Source organism: Sinocyclocheilus grahami, unplaced genomic scaffold (genome assembly GCF_001515645.1).
Source record: "Sinocyclocheilus grahami isolate Dianchi unplaced genomic scaffold, SAMN03320097.WGS_v1.1 scaffold257.1, whole genome shotgun sequence".
NCBI classification, from domain to species: domain Eukaryota; kingdom Metazoa; phylum Chordata; class Actinopteri; order Cypriniformes; family Cyprinidae; genus Sinocyclocheilus; species Sinocyclocheilus grahami.
Window position 1 is genome coordinate 1,527,315 of NW_015505436.1, and position 11,914 is coordinate 1,539,228.

Genomic DNA, 11,914 nt, shown 5'->3' on the forward strand with positions numbered 1-11,914 from the left:
AAGACAGATCCATTCATCTTCCTTGTAATGTGTAGGATGATAAAATCAGTGTTGAAGGTCACTTTTCCACAACAATGGTTCTCAGATTTGGTGAGTTCGTGTAGGAAGCCTCACAAAGAACCGTCACATCTTTCATACGCAAGTGAGAAACATACCTTACACACTCTGGCCACTCTGGATATCCAAGGATCAGCTTCTGGACTCGTGTCTGAGTTTTTCTCACGGAATAAGACGTATAGCTTCTCATTCAAGGGGGCATTCTTACGCTGGGCCAGAAAACTGGAAATAAAAGTGGGTTCTGTGGGGGGGGGGGGGGGGGGAGGGGGAGGGGGTCGGGATATCTGAGCATATTTCAGGCATGTAAATAAAAACTGAGCAATGAAAAGACAAGGTAACAAAAAAGGGGGGTTTGGGGGGGGGGGGGGGGGGAGAGTATGAATGAGTCATGAATTATGTCCTTACTCATTACACATTTTTACTCATATCACTGAAACTCAACTTTATCTTCAAATGAGAAGCTTGATTTATGAGAGAAACAAGGACTAGGCTGTATTTTCATAGCTGCAGCTTGGGAGAGGCAAAATGCTGACTGGTCAGCAGCTGAGCAACTTGCTTGCTCATCCCACTTTGTCCACAAACATACTTTACAGTCACTAAAGTGAGTTTACTATTAACTATAATTAGAGCATTAGAGGCAAGATGTTGATTAAGCAGAGCAAGATCTGGGTGATAATTCACCCAAAATGAAAAACTGGTCATCATTTACTTACTCTCAATTTGTTCCAAACCTGTATGAGTTTCTTTCTTCTGTTGAACACAAAAGAAGTTATCTTGAAGAATGTTGGTATCCAAACAGTCTCTGACAGCCATAGTATATTTTCCATACTATGGAAGTCAATGGGGACCCGCAATTGTTTGGCTACCCAAATTTAGATTCTTATATTCAGCAGAAGAAAGAAACTGGGTTTGGGAATACAGGTTTGGAAAAACTTAATGATGACCAAATTTTCATTTTTGTGTCAACTGGTCATTTAAAGGCGAAGTTCACCCAAAAATGAAAATTGTCCCATGATTTACTCACTCTCAAGCCATCCTAGGTGTATATGACTTTCTTATTTCAGACTAAATCAGTCAGAGTTATATAAAAAAATATCCTGGCTCTTCCACGCTTTATAATGGGAGTGAATGGCTGTTGAGATTTTGAAGTCCAATAAAGTGCATCCATCCTTCATAAAAAGTGCTCCACACTTAAGGCCTTCTGAAGTGAATCAATGCATTTGTGTAAAAAAAATATTCATGTTTAAAACTTTATGAACCGTAATCTCTAGCTTCTGCTAACTGTCATACTTTGTTCACGAGAGAGAGACTTTCCAGCGGATGATGCAGGATGTAGGCGTAAACTCCAATGAGAAGTGGCAACACAGAAGCTCAGAAGAGAGAAAAACAAGACACCAGTCATGAATTAGAAGTACAAAACGAGGATTTGTAAATACAAATGTTGGAGGATTTCAATATAAACCAAGAGGAGACTGGTTTCCCTTTGCTGCAAGCAACACTTTGTTCTCACGAGATTAGCATATTCTCCATGGTTACGCTACGCATACTTCATCCGCTGGAACGTCACTCTCTCGTGAACGCACGTACGACAGTTAGCGGAAGCTAGAGATTACCATTTATAAAGTTTTAAATTTTAATATTATTCTTACACAAACGCATCGCTTCACTTCAGAAGGCCTTTAATAACCCCCAGAGCCATGTGGAGCACTTTTTATGATGGATGGATGCACTTTATTTTGCATTATAAAAGCCATTCACTGCCATTATAAAGCATTTGGACGAGCCAGGACATTTTTTTTATATAACTCTGATTGTATTCGTCTGAAAGAAGAACGTCATATACACCTAGGATGGCTTGAGGGTGAGTAAATCATGGGGTAATTTTCATTTTTGGGTGAACTATCCCTTTAAATCTTATCTTTGGGGATATTTGGAGATGTTCTCGATTAGAAAAAAATATTTATACATAAAATAAGTATTCATATATATAAATTAAACAAGTTTTCTTCTAGTAATTTTAGTGAAAATTGTGTGATTCAACCAACCTGAGACCCATTGATCATACATCCATACGCTGGTTCGTTTTCCAGCTTTCCTGCGAAACTGCAGCAGGGTTCCATCACTGTATAGAGGAGCTGCCGCATAGAGATCTCCATCTGTATATAACCAAAGAAAGCCTTGGTGTTACGCTAAATAAGCAACTACAATCCTTCAGCTCATTCACAAAGCCTAAGCAGATCAAATCATTAAGCTGCTTGTGCTCCCACATACCTGCCACCAGCGACAAGGAGTTTTGTGAACTTGTATGAGGTGAGATTCCCGTGCCGTCTACAACCTCTGTGGAATGATTGCTTTCTCTGGGAAACTTCCGGAAAGAGACATTATTAGATATCAGAAATATGGCAAGCCATTTGAACATTTATTAATTTGTAGGATATGAATTCTAGATAATATAGATTAGATATTCTAGACTACAAAATGCATTTACAGAGCACAAGAATAAACATTTTTGACTAGCTCAAACTGATTTTTTTGCTATCAATAATTTGTATATCTTTGGGTAATTATGCAATTGTTTAAATTAAGAATTCCTGTTTTACTATAGGAGATGTAATTACTGATATCAAAAAGGGTTTTTAATATCAAAAAAGATGTTTTGATAAAACTGAAAATCAAACTATTATACAAAATTCATATCCTAGGAATGATTAAAAGCCAAATTGGCTTGCCATCCAGCGTCAACTAATAAGACATTGGTTCTCATTCACATATTTCTGCATACAAATGTGAATCGTCACACATAAATGACTATTTATGACTAAATTTTATTCTAAACTTACATCAAATTTACAATGAGACCACACATCTGCAACTTGTAAAGTCGGCAAATGCGAGGTCCGAAACATGATTGCATATAGTCTAAGCATGTATAAAAACGGTTTGCTGTGTTTTAATTTGTTTTGAGAAAATGCAAATTTTTGAGAATTTTCTGTATTGATTTTTCTCAGGTGTTTTACCCATATTTTGATTTTTTTCAAATAGAGAGCTACGCTTTTTTCTCAGCATTCTCTTACTAAGCCACAAGGCAACATTTAGCAGTTCTGCGATTCTAAATGTGTAGCAGAGACCATGCCAAAAATGTTGCTCTGTATATTTATTTCTTACCAGTTTCCAACACAGTGGCTGTTCTCCATTCGTCCCACATACAAATGTGTAGTCTTCAAATCTTTCAATTACTGTCACTACATTTTCACAGGAGCCCTGTATAGATGAAGCAATATCAGTAAGACTGTCAAACTACAAAACTCAATTTGTTCTTTCTTTTTTCAACAGAATTATAAAACTCACCTCACCACATCTTGGATTCAGAGTAAAGTTCTAAAGAAAAAAAAACATTTGATAAAAAATTTAAATATTTTATTATGATCTTGGTCACAAAATCTACTGAACTAAATCTCAAAATGGATGTAAAAGTATTTTAAATTCAAGAGATGAGACTATGCGTACACAAATACATACCAAAATGTGTATAAAGCAACCATGGGGATTATTTTTTCACTAATCAATCACACAAATAACATTTCAATTATTTATTGCAACCATAGCAACAGATTGGATTTGTTGTTTGTGGAAATAAATCTTTCATGAACACCTGAAACAGGCCTTTTCATTCAAGCTGACACATTAAATATGGACACAGCTGTCTGTGTGCGTCATTGCCTAGTTACTGAAATCTATCCACAATATATAATTTAACGTAGGCAAGACTTACTGTCACAACCACAGCCAAAAGTCAGAACTCTAAATTTAACCATGGTTAGAATATCCCTTTGGTCAATGTTGAGTTACTTCAACTTATGATATGCAACCGTGCTTTATATTCCAACTTTATTTTTTATAATAAAATTATTCTATATAAATGTAATGTATATATTTTTTAATCTTTATAAATGTACAATTATTTGAATAAATAATTTCAACAAAAATATCACAATTCGACAGTAATTATAAATACATTGTAAAATGTCTAATGACCAGTTCCAGTTTAGTACCTCCACAAGCTGACGACTGTCTACATCAAAATGTAGAACATGATTTATTCCTCCTACAATCAGACTTTTTGATCCTTCCTGATGGAATAAGGCTGTATGACTATAATTTCTGTTGTATAAAAGAGGAGCATCATCTGGGGGGGAAATAAACAAATCTGGGTATCTGGGTATAGTTACATTCTCTAGTAAGACATAATATGTTTAGATATTGTCTCATTTGATTACGTAAAACAATTCAAGTCTACTGTATAAGTGCATTTCTGAATAGACTACGTGTGTGTAAATAATTAGTCTGATTACAGAGGAAAGATGTAGGCTGTTTTTATCTTACCTTGCTTTAGAGTTAATCTGGGATTATAAGAGCAAAACACGCAATGAAAGCAAACTCCATGGACAAGCAAAGCATACGCCAAATTTCCCTTGATGTGGACAGAGAAATATCGCCGTTTTAGGATCATGGTCCTACACAATCTATTCGCTCAGAGTAAAAAAAACACATCTCATCTCCAACAGTTTCAAACGAAGAGAGTCGGGATCGTGAACGCCTTGTAGCGTACCAGCAACTCCACCGGGATACATCCAGCTGCAGCCCGCAGCCCGCACGTCTCAGACCACACGATCCAGGCCGGAAGTAAGGCGAACCATATATGGTCAACGGTGGATCTGTCGCAGTTTTGTAGTGCAATTTTCTTTTGTTAGATGTAATATGAGCTATCCCAAGAATTTTGATAGGATTTACAATATTTAATAATAATAATACACAAAATACTAAAAAATTATATTAAAAAAACATTTTATTTTTTAAATTGATATTAATTTTGATCAATCTAGTAAACCGTAACATTTTTTTGACTGTAGGTTATAATGAGATGTTTAGGTCATGTTTGTTTTGTAACAAATACTTAAAGACAGAGAATGGACCTTTGATGTCAAGAATACTTTTTATTTTAAAATTCAAATTGAACATGGAAAAAGTGCAACATTCTAATAAAAAAAATAATAATTCAACAACCAAAAATAGAACTAAAATTACAATTTAGAAATGTAATTGTAATATAAAAAAAGAAAAGCTTTTGAAAGTCTTATACTTTTCACTCTTCAAAAGAAGAATTCAATTTTAATCCCATTTTTTCATGGCATTCAACTCAACTAAAAAAAAAAAATCTCCATGTCTTCCCTGAATGAAAAAAGCTTTTGAAAGTCTTATACTTTTCACTCTTCAAAAGAAGAATTCAATTTTAATCCCATTTTTTTCATGGCATTCAACTAAAAAAAATCTCCATGTCTTCCCTGAATGAAAAATTTAATGTGAATGGGTCTCTGCAGTCTTCCACATCTTTGATGAGATTTTGGAGGGCCTTTTCCTTGTCATCCTCTTCCATTCTGAGGAAAAGAGGCTCTTTCACAGGGCCCCTGAACACGTGTCTATTGGCATGTATCCATTTTACAGCTAGTTTCATGTGTTTGATTATAGTGAGCTCCTTCATTACAAAATGTCAAAGAATAATACAATTTGACTATTTCATATAAATTACACATTTGCAACATTAAGCCAACATTTTGAACATTTGAAGGCAAACCTTATGAAATGTTTCATACTTTTAGATATGCTGTTGTAAATGCTACTGCTTATATTAGCTTTTAATATACTGTTTTATCCTGATTAAAGCTTTAATACAGTACGGCAACTGCACTCGCGCATGTCATAGCTATGTGAAAACAAGTGTATAATTGGAACAGTTCATTGTCGAAGCTGAGCTGAATGAGAGAGAGAGATGCAGAGCAGGGGAACGCGAGGAACAGTATTAAGAACCGCTGCTTTAGAACATTGATTTTGAAACTTGTGAATCCATTAGAATCGTTAGAAGACAGAATCGCGGTTCATATATAAATAGTTTTTTATGTGCACCTCTAGTTTTCTCTTCCTCTTCTCTAAAGCAGTGCAGCATGGCCTCGCCCCCTTTGCTGCCTTTTCCCGAGGGCGGGGTTTATCTGGGTTTGTGATGTCACAAACCCAGGAAGTAACTCGTTGTAGTCCCTACCAGCCATTTTTGTAGGCATTAAACTGCCAGAATTTTAAAAGACTTTCAGCTTCATAACTTTGCTTCGTAACAGCAACATTACACACTAAATAACTAATTAAAAAAGTGAAATCACAATGAACCACCCCTTTAAATATTTATTGCATTTTTGACTGCATTTCAGTAAAAAACTGTAATATTGTAAAATATGACTACAATTTAAAATAATTTTCTATTAAAAATATTATTTATAATGTTAAATATTTAATACAAAACATTTCATATAAAATATAAATGTTCTATTTAAAATAAAATATTTTCTATTTAAATATATTTTCAAATACAATAAATCAATTTCTTGAATGTTCAGCACCATTACGTCAGTCTTCAGTGTCACATGATCCTTCTAATAATTCCAATGTGCTAGAGACTACCATGTGCTAATTTCCCAAATATTCACCGTTAATAATTTGCACGTGCGTTGTGCGTTTACGTGTAGTTTAAACTTTCGATTTACAGTAATTTGTCTTTTCAAAAGATGACTTTAGTGCGACTTAAAATCGTACGATTTTAGTCCGATTTTTGTGAAGACCTAATAATATAAATGTAGCGCATGTTTGGCATCTGCGTCGTGCGCATATGCTCCGAAGACGTTTGTTTTCTTTGCAAAAATGTTGTAAATATATATATATATATGTATGCAATATATGAGTTACTGTTTATCTTTAAAGGAACAACGTATATAGGTAAATTCAGTCTCTCTCTCTCTATATATATATATATATATCCTATATATACTATATATCAGTATAGTCCAGTAGATGGCGAAACTGAACGGTAAAGCTGGCTTGCCACCGTTACTTACCAGAAGAAGAAGAAGAAGAAGAAGAAGAAGAAGAAGAAGAAGATCAGCTGACTGACTGACTGAATATATGTCAAAATGGTATTATTTATCTTATTTCTTATTGAACGATAGCTCTGTTTATTCTAGTTTCATATTTGAAGCCATTACAGTTATAATATGTGTCCGCTGTGATTAGTGGATAGTTATTTATTTTATTTTGTATGTATAGCGAACGCTAACTTTAATCGTTTAGAGTAGGCTACGTCGTAAAGGCTAAGCAATAGACGTAAACATTCTTAATAAACTCATTTTGCTGCATTCTTTTATTTCAGAGGTTCCGATTTTGTGGAGATCTGGACTGCCCAGACTGGGTCCTTGCAGAAATGAGCACCTTAGCTAGAATAGTAAGTCTAACGTTAATAGGTGTTCTGTTTTGCGTCTGCACAAAACTGACTATAAGTGATTCTCTTGATTGCTGTTCTTCACAGTCGAGCGTCAAGATGAAGCTTCTGTGTGTGCAAGTCATTAAAGATCTGCTTGATGAAGGCATCGATGTAAGACAGCAGTCGTGTTAGAATGTCTACTAAATAGATATTCCTCTAACTACTACTCTATAATTATATGTTTTCAGTATGACAAAGTTTCGAAACTAACCTCAGATGCAAAGTTTGGTGAGTAGAAACCGGTTTTTGTGTCATGTGATCTCAGTAATAGTAAAGTGTGAAATGAAAATGATTATAAATCAAGTTAGGTGTTCTTAATATAATTCTGGCCAGTACTGATCGCTTTAAAAATTCCCCCCCCACGTTATGGCTGATATTAAAATTGTATAATGTATATTAAATATTAAATAATGTAATATTAAATATAAGGCCAAATATAAAAACTAAAATGAGTAGTTTTAAATGCTTAAACGTTTTAGCAGAGTGTCCTGCTTTAAATGATTCTAGGAAACATTTATACTCCGAAAGTATATTAATAGACATTTTTAAAAGAAATTTTATCCTGGGGAAATATTAGTATTTTGATCAAATATAATTTTGAAAGATTGTATATGATTGTTATTTTTATTTAAATATTTGTTATTATTTTGTTTGTACAAATAATATTCCATTTATTTTATAAAATTCATTTAAGTATTGTTATTAAGACCATTTTAAATCGTATTATTCTTGAGTTTGCCACGAATGATTTGATGCTGATATGACAAATAAATAAATGATAGTTTTAAACTATAGCCTACAAGTGAATTTAGGCTTCACAACATTATAACGTATAATCTATGGAAAATTAATATTTGAGATTTGCTAAAGATACATTTAACAATGTAAATTATTAGTGTTTTTAAAAATGAATTGTAAGTGAACTTTACATAACGTCAAAGGTAATCTATAAATGTAAAAACTGAAGAAATGAGCAGCACAATGAAATATCAATTATATGCCTTTTTTTTAAATGTATGAATTAATATTTACTGATAATTATTGTAACTTATTTAATATTGGCTGATAAATGACAATGGTGCTGATATTTTATGCAACCTACATGAATGCCTTATCTGTTTATATTTAATGCCATAGCTCTTGCTAATTTGTCTGTCTGTTTTTATTTAATTTTTTCCCAGAAAGTGGAGACGCTAAAGCCAGTATAGCAGTGCTGAGTTTCATTCTGTCCAGTGCTGCTAAGCATGACGTGGACAGTGAATCTCTTTCCAGTGAACTACAGCAGCTTGGCCTGCCTAAAGGTAAGGATAGGATATCTGCTTTATCAACTTTTTCAAAGTTATACGTAAAACTCAACACATTTACATGTCCACTTATAGAGCACACCACCGGCTTGTGTAAATCATATGAGGATAAACACATCGCTCTACAGGAAAAGCTGAGGGAGAGCAGCCTGCGCTGTAAGTATTTCCAAAAAACAGAAGAAAAAATAGAAATACAGTCCAGATCATTTATATCCTGATGCATGTCATGTGTCAGTGGGTGGTCTGGAAGCAGTGAACTGGCGGGTCGATTACACCCTGAGCTCCAGTGAACTGAAGCAAGTGAATGAACCCACAGTCCAGCTCAGACTTCAGGCTCAGGACCCCGAGACAGACTCCACACAGACCACCACTGTCTCCATCACTGCGGACAAGTTCAGAGTACTGCTAACAGGTGACTGATCAGTACGGTTTATGCATTTGAATTGCATATAACATTTCCATCCTTTCGCTTTAAAGTAATAAATGCAATGCGATGCATATTTATCAGTCATACACACATGAAACTGGTAATAGTTCTGTAATAGTACTAATAAATGGAATGTGTTGTAAAGAAATAGTTGACTAAAAAAATGAAAGTGAGCAGAAAATGTACTCACTCTCAGGCCGTCCAAGATGTAGATGAGTTTGTTTGATTATCGGATCAGATTTGGAGAAATTTAGAATTGCATCACTCGTTTACCAATGGATCCTCTGCAGTGAATGGGTGCCGTCAGAATGAGTCCAAACAGCTGATTAAAAAAAAAAAATCACGATAATCCATAATTAATCAACACGACTCCAGTCCATCAGTTAACATCTTGTGACCTGAAAGCTGCTTGTTTGGATGGAAATGTTACGCAATTCAAATGCATAAATCTTTAATTTAGACTGAAATATTTTTAAGTGTATATTATATTATGCAGTTATTGTAAATGTCCTTGTTTTTCTTTTCCAGAACTCAAACAAGCACAGACTATGATGAATGCACTACAGTGAAGCAGTCAGCATTTGCTGAATAATATTGCTGAAATGTGCACAGAATCTGTCTGTGTATTTAAACTGTGCTTCTGAGAAAGAAAAGAACATTGTTTTTCTAACGTAATGTATTTTGTATAGCTTTTCATGTCCTGATTAGTCAAATGTTGACTAATGTTGCTCAAATTGAGCACCAACTTTAAAGAGCGTCTAAATCAGATTGATCATTTTTATTAAATGTTTTTGGACCAAATGTCACTAGGAAACTTAATTTGTCGCTTGATTCTCTGGATAACACTGATCAACAACAGCCCTTAGTGATTTATCTCACCTCATGTATTTATTGTGTATTTGTCTGTTAATGTCATGTGTATTTTTATTGTTTAATTTTTTTTAAGGAGAGAATAACGAATTTTTTTTTACAGTCTATGTTCCGAAGAAAAACAAAAAAATTCTAAAAATAAACTACAACTCCCATGATCCTCCCGTGTCCGTTTCATAAACCGTAACGTTAGCATATACCGCGCGAGTTTCCCTGATTATATAACAAGCTTGAGGAGCAAAGGTAGGTTGGTGCACGATTCGCTTCAATTAATATAATCATCGACTTTCTGTTTTTGAGCACACAGCTATGCGACAATTCATAAACTTTGCATGTAGCAACATATGCATGTACAAGTTGCTTAGCACTAACAGCACACCTTCATAACAAGAGCATCGTTCAGCGTGAGGGAAAGATTTCCTGAAAACTAGCAGAGAACGCGTTTTTTGTTTCATTAGTGTATACATATTCATATAGGTATGAATGCTATTATTGTCCACTTATTTACTGTTTACTTTGGTGTGTCTTTATATTTTAAAGCATTAGAGGCACATTACGGTTCCTAAAGGATTTCCACCTATTAGGAAAATAATTAATACAATCGTGACAAATGGCGGAAAAACAAGTACAGAATAACATATTTCTAAATATTTACACAGGTTGTAGAGGTGACTGAATTTTGTCCTGTTACTCAAAATTAAAAAGTTAGGTTAGTTAAATTAAAGTTTAAAAGTCAGGTTAAATGTTCAACTCTGTTGTAAAAGTATTCCTTTTTGACTTTTTTTCTGTCATTTATGTCAATTCATTTTGGATGTTCATGTAAAGATTATTCCAAGAAAACTAGTTTAGATTTTTTTTTAGACAAACTGCTAAAATCACAAGATATTTAGTTCAAACTTAGATTGAAAACAATTTATTTTGACCTCCTGAGGTTAAAAGGTTAAGCACCTCTTATTTATCAGTTGTCACAGTGTTTTCAGAGTCTTTAGGCCTTATTTTGTTCCTGATTCTCTGTAACAACACCTGAACCCTTGCTGTCTCACATTTAGGTTTCTGACGCCCTATCTTGTTTTCCTGCTCAAGAATGCCAGAAGGCCCGGAGCTCCATTTGGCCAGCCTGTATGTCAACAAGCTGTGTGAAGGGCTTGTGTTTAGTGGAGCCGTAGAGAAATCTGAAGTGAATAAAAATCCTGAGGTCCCATTCTGCTGCGATGCCTACTGCATCAAAGCCCACTCCAGAGGAAAAGAGGTCAGACTCTCTCTCACACCCATTAAAAATGATGACGACGGTAAACGCAAGGTCACCAAGCATCAGTCCCAGGAGCCAATGGATGTGGTTTTCCGATTTGGGATGTCAGGGTTTTTCCGCTTCACCTCAGTAGATGACCTTCCAAAACACGCCCATCTGCGGTTCTACACTAATGAAAACCCACGCAGGGTGTTGAGTTTTGAGGACACCCGCAGATTTGGCAGCTGGCATCCAAATGGGACCTGGCAAAAAGACAGAGGGCCTTGCGTTATGTTTGAATACGAGAGCTTTAGGTGAGAGAGAAAAATTAAATTGTGACAGCGTTTCACAATGCGTCAACTGTAAAGGTGCGGTCATATTTACCATTTTCAGCACAATTTCACTGGTAAAATTAAGTCATTCCAATAGAGATCGGGAGTTTCCTCTCTTTTAAGATCTTGCCCATTTTGACTTGAATTCACCACCCTGACCAACAGAAAGCTGCTTGATTCAAAGTGAATTCTTCATGTGCTGTGCTTCATACATCACAGCACTACTGAGACAATGGACCGCATTAAATGCTTATGTGACCGCACTTAATCATATTGTACACATTAAATATTCAATAGAAACATTGTGCCGTACAATTTGATTAGTCTCCTGTTCTG

At 34.8% G+C, this 11,914-nt stretch overlaps 3 protein-coding genes across 3 annotated transcripts in view; 2 read left to right on the forward strand and 1 right to left on the reverse strand.

Moving 5' to 3' along the window:
* LOC107598890 (semaphorin-7A-like) overlaps positions 1–4,683 on the reverse strand; it is a 12,048-nt gene extending 7,365 nt beyond the window's left edge. Inside the window, exons 1-7 of the mRNA XM_016290331.1 lie at positions 4,441–4,683; positions 4,110–4,243; positions 3,406–3,435; positions 3,223–3,318; positions 2,329–2,422; positions 2,103–2,213; positions 156–298 (exon numbers count right to left, since the gene is read on the reverse strand). Of these exons, the coding sequence (XP_016145817.1) occupies positions 156–298; positions 2,103–2,213; positions 2,329–2,422; positions 3,223–3,318; positions 3,406–3,435; positions 4,110–4,243; positions 4,441–4,567 (735 nt within the window). The 5' untranslated portion in view covers positions 4,568–4,683. The remainder of the gene's footprint in view (positions 1–155; positions 299–2,102; positions 2,214–2,328; positions 2,423–3,222; positions 3,319–3,405; positions 3,436–4,109; positions 4,244–4,440) is intronic.
* A 2,335-nt stretch (positions 4,684–7,018) lies between these two features.
* LOC107598913 (COMM domain-containing protein 4-like) lies at positions 7,019–10,061 on the forward strand. The gene is made up of 8 exons (XM_016290354.1): positions 7,019–7,073; positions 7,307–7,378; positions 7,463–7,528; positions 7,606–7,645; positions 8,599–8,718; positions 8,797–8,877; positions 8,957–9,133; positions 9,677–10,061. Exons 1-8 carry the CDS (start codon positions 7,071–7,073, stop codon positions 9,715–9,717), a joined length of 600 nt encoding a protein of 199 aa, XP_016145840.1. The 5' UTR covers positions 7,019–7,070; the 3' UTR covers positions 9,718–10,061.
* Positions 10,062–10,196: 135 nt separating this feature from the next.
* neil1 (nei-like DNA glycosylase 1) overlaps positions 10,197–11,914 on the forward strand; it is a 6,370-nt gene continuing 4,652 nt past the window's right edge. Inside the window, exons 1-2 of the mRNA XM_016290278.1 lie at positions 10,197–10,261; positions 11,068–11,560. Of these exons, the coding sequence (XP_016145764.1) occupies positions 11,103–11,560 (458 nt within the window). The 5' untranslated portion in view covers positions 10,197–10,261; positions 11,068–11,102. The remainder of the gene's footprint in view (positions 10,262–11,067; positions 11,561–11,914) is intronic.